The following is a 16,976-nucleotide window of genomic DNA, read 5'->3' on the forward strand; positions in this document are numbered from 1 at the left end:
GCTGATTGGCAAGAAGCACTGAATACTTGGCCCTCTGACGGACTTGTTTAAAGCATCTCCTCGTGCATTCCACAAATCCTTGCTTCTGAAAATCTTTTTTTCCATGTTCTAGCACCACACTTTTCTTTGCATTTTAATCCCTCTCCTACACGCTCAGTTTCTCCATTCAATCACATAGAGAAGGAAAGCCTTCCACATCAGTGCTAACATGCTCCTGCTCTTACCTGCTTCAGGGATACGAAGTTCCTGCTTGACTCGATCTGTTTTTATCCACCTTGAAGCTAGACAACTCATACAGTATGTTGCCATCAGAGCACCTTCTAGGGCCAGGTGCCAAGGCAGAGTACTCAAGAGAGCAACCTACTTTAATTCTTTGGACAAGGAAAGCCATGCTGGCTGTGTAAGCATTGGCTGTCCTTAGAGTATTTAGGGGAAGCTGCACTAACCAGCTCCTATGTAGGGGAAGGATTATTAAAAGTAATCAATGCCCTGAAGTCCAACGTACTACTTTGCCAGAGTGCTGAGTACTTGGTACTCCATGTAGAGTCAGCAAGAACAGCACCTTTGAAAATCAAGTTCCAGGTATCAGTCAGGAGAGACTATCAGTGCTGAGGGCAACAGTATACAAAACCACCACAAATGATTTATGTTTCCATTGATACTATCCAAGTGCTTACAAACTTATTTTAGTGACAGTGAGTAGAAAGCTTGTGAGCTTTTGGATTTTCCACAAGCTCCTTCTCCCTTTATTGTGTATATAAATATAAATAAGTTAGTGTTATTTACAACTGTGTACAGAATACATCTATTTATCAATATACAGAGATCTGCCAGTGGGTGGGGGGTTGATAACACTTAGCATTTTCTCTTCAAACACCATGCATTCATTAGTAATTAAGGCAACTTTGCACTCAGCAGAAGTATAGAGTAATAGGCAGGCACTTCAGTGGGGGCTGGTGGGGGGAAGCACAGTGTGTTCACAGGAAGCCAGTGAATCGCACATCTCTCTTTCCTAGGTTGCAGCTCAACACTTGCCCCCAGTACAGATAGAGGCCATATGAGCTCTACTGTCCAAGGGCTGAAGCAGCATTTGTAACACTGAGCTTGTCCAAACTGGAAGGTGGTCGCTCAAAAGCAAACAATCCGCTCTTCATTTTCAAAGGCTTTGGCCTCTTCCGGGTTTATCAGGTTCCCATTTAAACTGTCAGAGAGAGTGAAAGGAAAGGAGAGTAAATCAGGGCCCATGTTGTGGCTTTTGGTAATTCCAGGTCTCTTTCTTTTTTCAAAGTTTTGAAGCAGAGATGGGTTTCCTCAGGCTGTGTGTCCTGGATGCTTACCTCAGAGCACAGCCCAGCAGGTTGTGCCTCACACCCAGTTCACACTGGTGTCCTTGTTACAGATACTGAGGGCAACACTGTTCAAAAGCAATGGCTTAAATTACTTAAATAAATAGGTCCTGTGCAAGCACAAGAGCTTACTAGGGGCTTGACACTTTAGAAAACTGAATCAGGGGATTGGGTTATCTCGTGATGGAGTTAGAAGCACCATCCTTAGACAGCCAGACAGCCTTGACTGGAAGAAGGCCAAGACATGGCCTTTAAGTTGGCTATGCTGCTTTGAAAGGCCTGTGGGGTGAATGGCTGACAATGGCATGGCTATTGTGAATGGTATCATCCAGCTACTGAAGGTTCCCAGCATTGGGCATCTAGTGTCAGCAAATAGACAAAGCCCTGGTCCCCATTTCACTCTCATTCATCCCTGTCGCTATAAAAGGGACAAAACCTAATTTACTGGGCTATTTCATGGACTACTTAAATATTCTAGAGCAAAATTTTATGTGTTGTCCTTAAAGGTAGGCTCCTAGATTCACATTTAAGTCCCTGATTTAAAATGGCCTAGTTTTCAAAAGTACCAAGCCCTAAAAAGGCTGTAGCCCCTCAGAAAATACTCTCACTGGGAAATCTAAAGACAGGCTCCCTTGTTGGCAGCTCTTTCAAAACAAGAACTTAACATCCTTGCATTTTTTTAAACCATGTGGGTATATGGGGGGGGGGGGTGTTGTATTATTTATGTATATCTCTCTATATATCCATGTGTGCATGTGTGGTGGAGCAAACACTTAGCCTAAAAGCAGCAGCACAAAGTAGTCTGATTCTGTTAGGTCTAACTACCCACAGAGAAGGTGGAGGGAGTTTGGCTTTGTGCCTCAAAGTGTGCACACAGGGGTTGATGCCTCCCTAATCTAAAGCAAGCAAATCGTGCAAGAAATTAATCTTGCAGTTTAGCACTTTTTGTGCCTGGAGCTCTGCCTGAAAAAAAATCAAAGCACAAACAAGAAAGAAAGCTGGAAAACATTAAATCAGGTTAAACAAAACTCAAGACTGTAAAATAGACCCTGACTCTTAAGTGGCCAGGTATGCAGTCAGAGAGAAGCCTATGGGACTGACTGCAGGTACAAGCATTTGCACTTGGTCAATAATAGAATGGTGAGTTCTTGCAGCTACTGGGAGATTGGTTCCATCTCAAGTGCAAATATCTGTCCTGGTCTATTTACTATTTGGAGGCATGAATTAGCTTAGCCAAGATAGCTGGAATAGAAAGTCACATACCTCACAGGCTGAAAATACACTAACTTTCTAGGAATTTGCTATAAACTTTTTCTCCTGGAAAAGCTCCCCAAAATACCCCAAAACGAAATGAAACAAAACAGAAAACCCTTCCTGCGAGCAGTCTGTAGTCAAAGTGGTTTGGAAAGCAGCTTACTGAGACTCAGGGCCTTACCAGATCTCTTTAATGGCAGTGTTCTCCTGGAGAGCTTCACAGAGATACTGGGCCCCTTTGACTGTAATTCGATTCTGGATAAGCCTGAAAACAAAGCACTTTGTCAGTCCAGCTGTTCAGGTACAATTTGCAGCATCTCCTTCCTTGCACAAGTGGCTAACGTCTGGGGTGTTTGACTGAGAAAACAACACTTGGTTCCCAGCTAAGCTTGACACTGAATAGCATGGCTGGATGGCTGCCAGGAGAGGTGGTTCTGATTGCTGTCTGCAGGGACAGCATGTTGGTGGCAGACAGTCTCCCCACAGATGTACTCCTAGAAGTAGGGCTGGGCTCTTAGAGCTTCTTGATTAAAAGTATGTGCGTGTGTTTTAGGGTTATTGAGCTTAATTATACAATTGATGGAACATCTGCTTTTTGACTGAAGAGCAGGAGCTGATTGCACTCAGTGTGGGGTTAGCAAAGCTGAATCCATTGACATAAAAATGCTTTACTCTAATTTAATGTCAGAGTTATATTTTCTATTTAGCTAAAACTCTTCAAAGGAGCACCATTTAAGTGATGCAGACAGAATTTTGTGTGTCTATTCTGCGGCAGGCTGACTTTTTTTTTTAGAAGTTACAGTTTATCATGTGAGAGACCCAAATTCTGTTCTAATCCTGGTCCCATTTATCAAGCCAGTGAGGAACTGGGAGCCTTTTGGAAACAGGCTAGGTGTAAGTGGGTACAAACCCTCCCGGTGAAGTTGGTTTCCATCAGGGTTGAAGTACTTCTGACACATTCCACTTCTGGGCAGAAGTACATGAACCACAGATCCAGGCAACTTCTCCAGCCAGTTAACTGAGCCATGGTAGTACATGGAGAGTTCCATCTAGTCTTTGATTATGGAGAAATGCATCTGAAATGCTCCTTTATCAAACAAACTACCCCCTAGCATGAGTGTTAAAGAGAAAATACATAAAATGTACAAATACAGAAACTGAGGGAGCAGGCGATCCTTACTAAGGGCTAGGGGGAGGGGTTCACAAATCTGAGAACACCACTGATCTATAGTAGTCTGGCCTCACTCAACATGTGCCTCATGGTTTTTGGTAATGTCCCCCATAACTAGCAGAGGTTTGTAACTCAGCTGGTAAAGAGAATTTGTTTTCAAGAACCTCTGAAGTAAGGCAAGGAGGAGTTTACTTTAAAGGACTTTCTGCACTTGGTCAATGGATGGAAATACAGCAAAACGCTGTGAATCCTTCTAGATACTGGGAGAATGCTTGGCTCCGTCTCAAGTGTAAATATCTGCCTGGGTCCATTTGCCATTTGGAGACATGAGTTGGCTTAACCAAGAAAGCCAGGATATAAATTTATCTACTGGCAGCAGTGACAGAGTTGTGCTGAGCCCTTATGCAGGCACTGGTCCAAAGATATTATGCTCATGCTATTTTAAGAGAGATTTAGAATAAACTGTGCACAAAAGGTTCAGTTGTAAATGCCAAAAGCTAAACACCTCCAGTCAAAGTTCTAAAAGTGCCGACAACTCAAGAGCTTCCACTGTTTTTGTTATGAACTGTGGGTGTTCAGCACCTCTAAAACTCAGGACCCTTGCTGTGGTGCCTGAAGGTGGATGAAGGTGTCCAATTTCATGCACATTTTCCAAAAGCCTGAAAAATGTTAGAGGCAGCTGGGCTTATTTAACTTGTCACCCAAACACCCAGTGTATCCAGGCCCTGCCCATAAAGTTTATGGTGACCTAAGCAGGCCTCAAGCTGAAGCCACAATGCAATGGTTGTCAAAGAGACCAGACCTGCGTGTAAGTGGAACTCACCATAAATGCACTAGCTTCTTGTTGACTTTCAGCATCTCTGCAAAGCTCTCTGCAGCCTCGTCATCCAACTCATTTTTAGTCAACCTAATGGAGGAAGACAGTTCAATCAGGAGATATTTATACAGCTCCCCATTTCACATTTTCATCTTTTGCTTCACAGTTATTTAACTTACTGACAATGCACTAAATTTTAGATAAGCCACAAATAGTGAGACAGTTCCTGCCCTTACTGACTTCAAAGATTGGATGCGAAATACCCTGGGGAGAAGCCAAAAGGTAGGAGAGGGAAGGGTACTGGCTCTTTTGGTAAAAATGTGGGTGGAGGTGGGACTTCTGACGTGAGTTAGGAGAACCAGGCCTTGGAGAACATACTGGGGGGGGAGGGGAGGTTGTGCATTAGAAGAGGTGGGCAGTTCAACATAGCTGTAAGCACCAAAGAAAGCATGAAAGCATGTGAGAACAAAGAAACTGCTCTCAAAACAAAAGTGAGATGAGAATAAGGGGAAAGTGAAGGGAAGAGTGGAAAGAAATGAGAGTAGAGCTGCAGAGGTTGGCAGGGGGCAGTGCAGAGGCTGGCAGGGATATGAGGGAGGAAGAAGCCTGAATTTTTAATAGAGGCCATTAATCCTTGTGGTCCACAGGTTTGGGAGAATCTTTTTTGTACTCTAGATGGGATTGATGTGGAGAATGGAAGGCCAAAGAGGAAGGGAGCTGCCTTGCTCTGTAACTGTAGCTTTTGTAGAGCTCCCAGTGCTAGGATTTACAGGTGCATTTGCAGCGAACAATGTTACTATTAGAAAAGTGTATGCCAGTACAAATAACTATGTAAATGGGAGGAAGGCATAGCTGGGGATAGTGTCTCCATCTGACTCAAGAAAATGATCCTAAGATGGAGGAATTCTGCTTGATCAGAGCAGTAAACCAGTCTTGTGCACATTACCAGTTGATAGCAGGAGTCTGGTGGTCCTTACTTTCTCAATATGCCACTGATGCTCAGCTGTCTTCTCACTGAATCTAGCTGGACATGGAGCTTTTCTCCCCATGGCCTGGCACCTACTTTAGCCATCTACACCTGTGCAAAGTGGATCTGAGATGCTGCCCCCACAGCAGAATGGTCCTGTCCCACTTGCCTTGCACAGACTGCATTGCAGTTTAGTCTCTGTAAATGGTTCCTCTCATTGAGGCTTTGTTCTCTGTGTTGCTGAATGGCCAAAATGCAGTAGCAAAAGAAATGAGAGAAACAAATAGCCAACCCAGGCACCTGGTGCAGATGGTGGGAGCTCCACCAGCAACAAAGCCAGGGCCATGGGAATGCAGGTAGTCCATGTTACAGACACACCCAGCCCAGCCCCACAGCAAAACTGGCAACTGCGTCAATGCACTTGTGAGGGAGGTACTTCAGGCTTTTCAGTCTGGGAGTTTCTTCCCCACCAAGAAGGAGAAGCACTCTTAATACCGTGGAGTGCCAAACCCACCTCTGTTTCTCCTGTGTGGGAGTGCTTCTGTTCTGTTCCCTCCCAGGCTGTGAGCTAGAGAGGGAAGCATCAACATTTGATCTTCCCCTTGGGGAATCCTACCAAGCTACCTCCCATTCTGGTTTCTCTCAGCACTGATGAGCCCAGGTGAAAATCTTATCTTAGCAATTGGCAACAGGCAGCCTCTGTGGCAGCTTCTATATGTTTCCCTATGAAAAGAGTTAATGCTTCCCTGCTTGGCTCAAAATCCTGGTAAGTCTGTACCAGTGGTGGCCAACCTTTTTGGCAGGGATGCCACAAAATAGCCCTGCACCTTACCTGAGTTCCACTCCGATTCCTTTCCTCTGCCCAATCTGCTGCCATGCCTTCTGCTTCCTGCCCTATCTACTGCCTGATCCCTTCCTGATCTGCTGTGCACCACATAGAGGTTGCAGGTTGGCCACCCCTGTTCCACACAATCAAATGAATGCGTGACTGAAACAGGGGTAGGCATAGTTACCTATACTAGTTTTATTTTAGCTAACACAGGTAACAACAACAGTGAAAATGTGGTACCCTGACCTGCAACATGGGGTGTAAAGGATGACTTGGAGATACTCTGGTTGCTAGTCTGTGCCAAAGCCCTGTGTCTGTATCTTCACTGCTATTGCTACCAGTGCTTGCAAGGGGAGAGACAGCATAGGTACGCCTACCTGTGCTGTAGTTACATCTGTACCCCCCAGTGCAGACATATCCTCAGTGTGAAATATGCTGGGCTCCAGCACTTCTTCAGGAGAGACAAGCAACAACAAGTGTTGCTGGCTGTTCATGTTCATGCCCATTCCAAAGGGAAATGAGATTTACTTTCCCATGTGAAAAAAAAATAGCTGCAGTTCCCATTTGCAGCCCATTAAATTTCATTAATACAGGCTGAATATATAAGCTGAAGTAGAATACAACAACATGGCTTACCAAAATATCCTCACAGTGTTGTTGTGCTGCATAGCTTCAGCAATGCTTTTGCCTCCCTTGGTTGTAATGCCATTGAATGCAAGACTGTGAAGAAAGAGATATAAAAAAAAAAGTAAAAATTCTCATTTCAAACAAAAAATAAGTAACCTTAGTGGTGTTAAAACCAATTCTAATACTCAGCATTTAGATGTGGGTTTGCTTGCTCAAAGGCTTTGCAAACAGTAACTAATTAACACTTTACAAGTGGAAACAACTCACTGGCTGTTGTAGAAGCCTGGACCCAACTCTGTTCTCAGTTACATAGGGTTCAAGGTTTAGCATCAGGCAGTTGTATGCAAGGCAGCACTCCTCAACCCTGGAGCACCTTGAGATCCTTTGCACTGTTAGGTGTGCAAATATGATTCACAAGATAAACCCAGAGATTTCAAATAAGAACCAATAGTGCTAAAAACGTGCTGACCTGTTGCAGTCTTTTTCAGTTCTTTACAACAGAACTGCTCTATTATTTTTCTATACTTAAAAATAGAGTGAATATTAAGAGCCGACATTTTCCAAGTGGCGCCTTGAATCTAAAAAGGTTAAGAATCACTAAGTTAAAGGACTGAAAGAAGAATTGTGGTCAGTGTCTGTGGGAGCTAAATGTTTTCAAAAAGAAAGGAGATGAGCATGTAATCAACAATACATGCATAGTTGCAGATGCATTTGCCACAACTCTATCAAATGATATACATTATCACAATAGCTGTAATTGTGGAAATGTTATTCTAGAACACAGTGCTGCTATTGCATACACCTTTAAACTTATAAATATATGTATAGTTTTCAGTGTAGAAGACCACAGGTATTTTTTTTAATTTGCTTCTCTTTCTTTAAGTGGATTTTGGCAAATGTGTCTGTCTAATGTTAAATTCTAAGTTGTAGGTGTTCAAAATTATGTTTAATATCCAAACATGGGCTGAGCAAATCTTTCCCCTATACATGGAAGATTTGCTCCTGTGCTTTCAAGTTTCATTTATGTTCTCCAAAACATCTTGGAGAAGTAGGTAGCATTTGATTTTGGTCGTCTTTGGCACAAACATGTTCTCCAAAATCCAGTTGTGGTAGTACCTAACTGTATCAGACCTAGTAAATGACTACTAACAGAAGCTTTCTTGGAGCAGAGATCCAGGAACTGTACCAAACTGTTCACATGTCCAAACTGCCCTCCACAGTGTAATCCTTGGATTCAAACCCAGCACCTGTAAGGAGGCAACAGTGAGAGGAAATGTGTGCAGTAGGGAAGAGAACCACTGCACTGCCGGGCCTTCCTCATGCCCAGAGCCAAGAGCCCAAGCTCTAAACCAACCATGAGCATGCTAAATGCGGACACTCAGTGAAATGAAAGGGCAAGACCCTTCATACTAATACAGGGCCGTATTATTTCACATAGCATCTCGGGTCTGCTTCAAGACCCTCTGAAATCAACAGGAGTCTCTCCAGCGATTTCACTGGATAAGGCCCACAAGCAACAGGTGAAGTTAGCTTCCTATTCAGGCATACACTGATGCAAAAAAGTCGGCCCACAACTAGTCACCTGGCTGAACTAACCTGTTTTAATAAGATAAGCCACTGCTGGAATAGCTGTGTGTTAGGCAAGACCTGAAGCACCAGTGTTTGCAAATGCCACGGGCAGGATTCCAAATTAAGTCTGATCTGTTTAACAGTGATTCTCATGTTCCAGTGATCCTAAACATGCTGACCAGAATCACCGTGTTTGCACAGAAGAAACTGAAGTGTGCCATCTTGTGGGAGAAATGAAAAGACTTGCTCCATCTTTCAAAAGAACGTTAATAATGGAGTTCAGTATCACTAGGAAACAAAATGAAGGTACTGGACAACAGAGGGTCAAAATAAAGAAACGGGCATTAGACATGGAACGTGACTCTGAAAAATCACCCTCAAGTTCCCAATAAGCATTTGAAAAACTGGCAGGAGATGAAACTTTCAGGTTCAGATTTATATTGCTGGTTTCCCCAACTGCCAACTTCAACCATTTCAGTGCTAGCTCAGTACTACGTACTGAATTTCATTCTTAACAGAGGTCTCACTGATTATGAGGACTACTCTCTTATAGTCCCATACAGCTTGAATGTTGTGCAGACACTGTCCCCAAAGAGTTTGCAATAGTGAGCAATACTAAATAAATGGATCTATTTCTCCCTCAGAGGGTGAACCATAATACTCACAACAGCAGGGGTTTGACTCTCCATCTCCCTGCAACTTGTGCAATTATAGAGCAGGGCAACTGAATCAGAACAGCAGTGCTAGGCACCCTCTTTATGCTGGTGTCTGCCTCCATGCATTGCAAGGTTACAGGGAACTAGGTCTCAGACTGCTATTTCAAGCACTGGAAGAGGAAGGATGCCAGATGTACAGTTCTTCTTTCTAACAGGGACTCTCATATAATCTAAAGAGATTTTTGTTTGACTTGGTGGCCTACTGGCCACAGAGAAAAGACTGCATTTCTAACTGGCATTCTAAGGTAAAGATGGTCAGAGGCAGGTGAGTTTTCAAAGCATGTTAGAAAAGCCAGCATTTCCAAAGCATTTTTGTTTTTCTATTTTTTACCTCACGTTTGTTAAGGTAGGATGATTCCTCAGTGCATCAGCAAAAGCTTTAGCTCCTTCATCTCCAATTTGATTGCCCCACATTCTGGCAAGGAAAGGAAATCAGGAAAATCAGACACATGGATTTAATGCCATCCTTGTCGTTGCACATTCCACTCTCCCCATGACCTTGTGTAACTAACTAGTGCTTCAGTCTTGTCAGGAATTTGTCACTCTTCACTTTCACTGAACCTTGCCAGTTCCACTCCCAGCACTTTTCTGGATTTAAAGCCAGAGTCCAGAGACTAACTCGGGGAGAGAACTCTAGGGAGGCCCTTCAGTTCTATCTCTTTATAGTGTACATGCAACATTACTCCCTGGTTCTTGTTCTACGAGAGATAGGGACCAAGATCCTGTCATTTCCCTGATTCAAGGCCAAATATGATGGGAGCAGTTTCCTTACTTTCCTGCATGCAGAGGCTGAGGATATGCCCTGCAAGAAGTGTGTAGGTGGGAAAGGCCTCTCCCCAGATGCACGCTAGGACATGTGCTCCAGGATGACCATTGCACATGGACACATATAACCTGATTGCAGGTCCCCCTTCTTCAGTATCACACTGAGATAAAATACTCATAAGCCTATTATTGTTGCAAGGGGCCTGAGGGACCATTACTACCTCAATGACAGATAGCCAAAAGTAGGAATAAAAATCCATGGAGCCTGAACAACCTTTTGTATTTTTCTGACTGCTTTCAAGGAATAATATTTCTAATTAAATAAAACACAGGTAAAACACAGTGCCAGAAGAAAGCTACAGTGTCAAAGCTATGCACAGTAATTCCACCACCTCCTGCTGGGAAGCCTGATAAAATCCTTCTCTCCAGACCCCCGGCTTTGAAAATTCACTCTGTCAGAGGAGGTCTAAAAGGCTGTTTTTGAGGTACAACATTCTTAATCAGGGAAAGCCTGATGACTCAACTCAGAGCAATGTTCAGCTTGGCAGGTAATTGGCTGGTACTCTTTTGAAATCGGTTGAGCTCTGTCATCTAAGCACTACCATTTCAAACAATTTCCCACAGTCCTTAGGCACATTTCAGGTTGATTAGAAAAGCCTCAAAATGTGGAAACTCAATATATTCTGTTTAAATGAATACTTCTTCTCAAGCTAGGCAAAATTCATTTGGAGAGATTCTTGCCTCCAGCAGAGAACACCTAAGTGCTTTGCTGAAATTGTATTAGGTAGAAAGGGGTCTGCAAACCCATTTCTATTATAAGTGAGGGCTGGGTGAGTTTTGGTTATACTTTTCAAACGTTGCTAGCGGAAAAGGGAAAACAAAAGAAATGAAAAGCAAAAATGCTAACTTTCAACACTGAAAGCTGAAAACCTGAATTAATCTAACAGTCTGTAATTCTGCTTGTTGTATTTGAGCTTTGCAAAGGGGTGAAAAGAGATAGTGCATGGCTGCCATTCCTACATGTAGAAAGCCAAATACTCTTGTGCTACTAAGTGTCAGAGTTCCATGGCTGTCCCAGCATATGTAAAACAGGCAGTACTGGCATTAACAAATTGTACTTACCCGATTTCAAACATCGTTTTGCTCTTCTGGATAGCAAGGGCAAGACTTTTCCCTCCTTCAGTGGTTATTTTGTTTGCTCCTATTCTGCACATAATATATTAATTGTTAAGATAATTTTTAAAGAACTATTTCTTTGTAAACAATCTGTTTGCTATTTGAGCTCCAGTTCAGAAACTGACCTTAATAGCCAAGTTCATTAACGTCAGAGGTCAGTTACAGATGTTCATTGAGTAACACTGCTGCCCATATTTTAACTTTTCATTATAAAGAAATAGCCACTGTCACTTCCAGCTGCAAAATATAATATGAGGAGGACCACACTTCAGCCCTCAAAGGAAAATATAGTGAAGTGTACTGAGGTGAACTTCAGAAACAAGCCAACTGCACAATTTTGGTTGTGCAGTTATAATGCCCTGCACAATTTAACACTGCCCTACTCTCAGCTGGGATTCTTGCCAATCATCACATGAAACATGAGTTACATGAGTTGCCACTGTATGACGTTCCATGATGCCCCCAAAGCAGAACACAATTTTTACCAGTGTGGAGCTTAGGAGGGTTACAGTTAATAAACCCAAGTTGCAACTACCTCCAGGCTTAATTTATTCAAATCATAGGGAAGATGGAGTACAGGTGATAGGTGTTGTCTCCATCTGCCAGGTGTTGCTGAAGAGGGCAAACAACACTTGAACAGTGTAAGACAGTGAAGTCTTTGGCCCGTGGCAGATAGGGAGAATGCTTTGGTTTTGGCCTGTAAGTGGATACTTAAGTGATACAAATTAGTGTGATCTGAGAAAGGTTGGAGTCTTGATTGCATGTGCATTTGTTTAAAAAAAATTCAGACTGGTGACTCTAAATTGTCCTATTTTTCCATGTACATGCCATTCATTCCCTCCTCCCCATTCTCATCTAACTCAAATGTCATCCAGAAATTAATGGCACTCAACGGGTTTTTCAAAAAAGTCAGAATACCCTAGGAGATGTGTCCAATGGAAATCCCCTGGAACTAACGGGAACAAGTCATCAGCTAATTTTTGGTAATTCTTACATTGAAATGCGATACCAAGATAAAATTCTTCTTTTTACATCTAGAAAGGTCAGGTCTAAACAAATGCAAAATTAGGTACAGTGATTGAAATTCACCCCCATGCAGAAGCTCGCAGAAAGTTTATTGATCATTTAAATCTCACTCAAGCACCTAAGACTGGGTTTGAGAAGCATAAGTCTTATGCTGTCCTTTAACATAGGACTTAATTCTACCCACAGAATGACGTTGTCTTCAGTAAAGATTATAGATTAAAGAATTACAGGTAGTTATCCCTGTCAGAGTATTATAAGGAAATAGGTAACACTACACACTTATTTTTCTCTATGTAGAAATGTCTTAAACTTTTTTTGTTACTCAAGAAAATTCTCTCTCCCCACTTTAAATTTGCTTTCTCTGAATTATAATATTGCACAGCATAAAGGAAAAAAAAAATCTGACATACTTAACGTATGTGAGGCTTGGGCATTCTTCAATGAGTTTTGCAACATATTTGGCTCCAACGTCTGTAATTTGGTTCTTGTACAGGCTTAAAAAATAGTAAAAATAGATTATTTCATCTGTAACTTAAATATATGCAAGCTGAATGATTTACAGTACCCATATAGTACTTACCTTGTTTGTAAGAGGCCTGTACAATAATTTGAATACGTCTTGTTTGATGTGTAGGTAATATGATACATTATATTAAAATATAATAATAAAGGGATAGCTATAAATTCAGAGATCAGCCTGGGATTTATTTGTGGGAAGGTGCAGTATGTGGGGGGAAAAGAAACAGTAAACATTCTCTTCTAGCAAATGCAACTTCTGTTCATTTCTGTACCAGAGCAAAAATACTGTTGCATAGTCACCAAGAAAATATGTGCCCAGTCTTTTAAAGGTCTCAAAATTCCTTTGTAAATGCATTGTGTTCTTTCCACACCACAGTCAGATATCTGAGTAAATATACCTGGAGTAGGGCACTGGTGGAGAAAGTAATTCTTGGTACTGACTTTCATTTTTTCACAATTTTTTCACAAAGATTAAAGTAATCTTTGTGCAGCCATTTAACCAGAAGTAGTGAGTGAAGGTAATCTTTCCCACTACCTCAAACTTGACTAAAATCTGATTTTACCTTTAAAGAAACTACTATGCCATAAATGGATAAATGCAAGTATGGTTGTACAGGTGGAAGGCAGGGTAGAATTGCACTTTACAGACTAGCTAAAGTAGATATATAGCACAAGCTCTTGTGAGTTGAAGATCACTTCATCAGATACGTAAGAAGAGAGAAATTTGAGTAAAAAGGCAAAGGTGGCAGGCTGGGGGAAGAGAGAGGGGAGAGAGGGCCTAATTTCTCTCTCTATATACTCTGCTTTCTGCACATCCTTTCACAGCACCTGATGAAGTGAGCTCACAAAAGATTATGCTATATACATATACACCATATTTACTTGAATAGAAGACAAGGTTTTTTCCCCGTAATCATAACAGAGAAAAAAGCCCCTCACCTTACATTCACATACAAAGATACCACATTAAATGCACTGTCTATCTTTCAACTGCTGCTAAAAGCAGCATGTGCTCAGGAATGGAAACCGACTAGGAAGTTGATTAAATACAGCCAACACTGAGCATGATTATAAAGTACAGGGCTGATTTTTTTTTTTAAATTTCATGTCTTGGTTAATATAGTTAACTGTGTTAGTCTGAAGTCAAGTAGAAGGCAAGGTAAATTTACATCTTATAGACTAATCAAAGTAGGTATTTTGTGTGTGTACACACATGCGCGCACACACACGTATATATAAAATATCTACTTTGGTTGGTCTATACGGTGTAAATCTACTCTGCCTTCTATTTGACTTTAGACTAACATGGTTTAACTATGTGTCTCTGAACAAAAGGAACCAGTAATATGGCAGTTTAAAATGTCACGTCTGTTCCCCTTTTCCTTTCTAAGCCATCTGTTTTATATCACAGCAAGAAGTGACTTCAGTAGAAGCAGATATAGCCCAAGGAGATCATGTACGAGCTGTGAAGGTGCCCATCCGCACAGCCTAATAACTAAACGATGTTCTGCACTGTATTTCAGGGATTGTTTTGGTGATAAGTGGGAGACCATCCTGCAATCAAGGGAGGCAGAAGAAGGTCTTCTGTGTGAAGTAACAGCTCCCCTCCTGTGGTTATTTCATATTTATGATGACAGCTGCCTTTTGGCGCTCTCTGCTGTGACATAAAATACTGCCTGCAGTGCCTGACATGCTCAGGTTCAATAAACTAATGAGGTTGCTTGGGTTTCCTGCCTGTCTTTGCAGTCTCAAAGTGCTACTGTTGTAAGATCGTTGCTGTATAAATGTAACAATGATCCATTTCTTCAATTCCCAGTGGGTACATACCCCAAGAAAGACACAATTTTGTACTTGGAGAGTTCTTCGTACAGCACTCTTACTCCATGATCCGTGATCTGATTAACACTCAGCCTAAAAAAAGGTAAAAGAAAACAGATGCTTGGTCAGTACAAATTACATGGTGTTCACCACCCACACAACATTTTATGCCCTGCTTTCTGTACATTAATCATTTAGAGAACGGACAGTTTACTCTGACATTTACCAGAGAGACTCATGCCATGCATTAAAGATATTGATAAGTACGTGACCTCAGATTTTTACCTTTCACCTAAAAACTCCCAATCTCTTATCCAATGCTCTGGACACTGTGCCCAGAAAAAAGTCGTGCTATAGATTGACACATCCCATCCTCCCACTTGATTGTGATTAAAAAGGCAGGTATTCTATATGATGACTCAGCTGGTCCTTAATCTTTTCTCATTCCTTATCCCTGCCTGTACTCCAAGGAAGGCCTGGAGAAAGAAGTGAACATAGGGTGCGTCTACACATGCATTTAAGTGCAACTAAATTTAATGAGCATTAAGCAATTTTGGCAGGTGTCTACTCAAGCACACTTAAGTAGGTGCCAAGTCCCTACAGCCCTGACATGTGCCCCTAGTGGCTGGCACATCTGCACATGTGTTAACGTACTTTAACTAATCATGCCTAAATTTGATACCTGCATTTGCATGATCAAATTTAGGCATGATTAGCCTAATTTTGCCATTTTTAATGTACATTAAGGGTGTGTATGTGTAGACAAGCACCTGTGATGCACATTAAATTAGGCTAATATACATTATACATCTTGTGTAGACGTGCCCATAGTACTATATCCTTCAGACTGTGACATGCAGGCTCTAGGTTGACCAAGGCTGTAAAGAGACAAGATTGAATAATAGGACTGGAGTCACGCAGGAAAATTCAAACATTTCAAATTGTGTATTTATCTTAAACTGGGACAAACAAATTAAAACTGATTAAGCAAAATATTCAGTTCTATGAGGTCAAAATGTTTTGTTTTGATTTTTATACTAGAAAATATTTTGATTCTGTTGAAATAGAAGATTTTGATCTTATATAAATTGATATGTTCCAGGGAAACTTTGAATGTTACCAATCTTTTTTTTTTCTGACAGGAAAACTGTTCAGCTGAAAGATTTGCAAGCAGTCCTAATTGCAAACAAGCTCTATAGTCCAGGATCTGTTTATGGAGAAATACCTCTCACCTACCTGTTCATTCTGAGTCGGTGTCTTAACTGCTCTGAAATATGTTGGTAGGGAAAAAAGAAATTTGGCTTCACTTTTATATATCAGAGCCTTCTGCTTTGGAAGTGACTGGTCAGGCAATTAACTTTTCTCATGACACAATACATTTTCTATCCCATAGGAGCTAGGCACTGGAAATGAAATACCTCAAGCCAAGATACACTATGCTAACAAAAAGCACTATGACAGGGCAGTCTAATGCTGAGTGGGGTTGTTTCTATACTTTTCGACACCCACATGTAGTAAGATTGGGTAAGCACGTATGACTGATGGAGTCAGAAAGATTGTCCTGACCTATATGTTTCTCCCTTTTGTTTTATGCTATGGGAGTGATTTTCAACCTGTGGTCTATGGACCCCTGTGGGTCTGCAGACTATATCTAAGGGGTCTGCAAAAGATGACCATCAAAGTATGTGAATACCCATACTTACAATGATCAATCAAAAGTAAGGGAATACCCACACTTACAATTCAAAGGCGTCCACACCTCCATTCAAAATTTCCAAAGGGGTGCACACCTCCAATCAACATTTTTAGGGGTCCGCAAATGAAAAAAGATTGAAAATGACTGTGCTATGGCATTTTTCCTCAAATTCCTGCTTTTGGGAACTGAGCTACATTGTTTTACAAATTAATCAGAGGAGGCAGAGTCTAACATCCCTGGCTTATTCAGGGGCAGATAAGGTTTACAGAGAAAAGCAGAGGCTATGGCCAATTAGGAGTAACAGATCCAGTGAAAAACCAATTATCCTGAGTTTCAGGGAATTAAAAAAAAATGCTAGAAGATACTGGCCTTCTGCCACAGACTATCAAGGCAGTCGAAGACTGTGAGGGGCTGGAATGCTACAGGACTACAGGCTGAGGAATCTGAATTCTGACCTTAGGACTTAATTTTGTTTGAAATGTTTAGGTGCTTCTGCTTTTCTCCTTCAGAGGAGTGCAAATAAAGTTTGTATTGGACCTTTGAGAGAGACTGAGCTGTGACTCATTTTTTGAAAGACAGACTTGAGAGGAACCCAACCAAAACCACTGGCCTAAGCACTTTAAGTTTTTCTGGTGGTTTTGATTTTTCGTTCTTTTTTTTTTTTGCAATTTGGATCTTCA

At 41.5% G+C, this 16,976-nt stretch overlaps 1 protein-coding gene across 4 annotated transcripts in view; it reads right to left on the reverse strand.

Annotated features, from left to right (window-relative positions):
* Nucleotides 1–681: 681 nt before the first annotated feature.
* The window catches only part of NOD1 (nucleotide binding oligomerization domain containing 1), a 32,214-nt gene continuing 15,919 nt past the window's right edge, over nt 682–16,976 (reverse strand). For all 4 annotated transcript variants that reach the window (XM_014603248.3, XM_019498085.2, XM_059728803.1 and 1 more), the window contains 8 exons: nt 14,610–14,693; nt 12,674–12,757; nt 11,184–11,267; nt 9,628–9,711; nt 7,021–7,104; nt 4,595–4,678; nt 2,782–2,865; nt 682–1,201 (listed from right to left, as the gene is read on the reverse strand). In XM_014603248.3, the coding sequence (XP_014458734.1) occupies nt 1,129–1,201; nt 2,782–2,865; nt 4,595–4,678; nt 7,021–7,104; nt 9,628–9,711; nt 11,184–11,267; nt 12,674–12,757; nt 14,610–14,693 (661 nt within the window). In that variant the 3' untranslated portion in view covers nt 682–1,128. The remainder of the gene's footprint in view (nt 1,202–2,781; nt 2,866–4,594; nt 4,679–7,020; nt 7,105–9,627; nt 9,712–11,183; nt 11,268–12,673; nt 12,758–14,609; nt 14,694–16,976) is intronic.

Source organism: Alligator mississippiensis, chromosome 5 (genome assembly GCF_030867095.1).
Source record: "Alligator mississippiensis isolate rAllMis1 chromosome 5, rAllMis1, whole genome shotgun sequence".
Lineage (NCBI taxonomy): Eukaryota > Metazoa > Chordata > Crocodylia > Alligatoridae > Alligator > Alligator mississippiensis.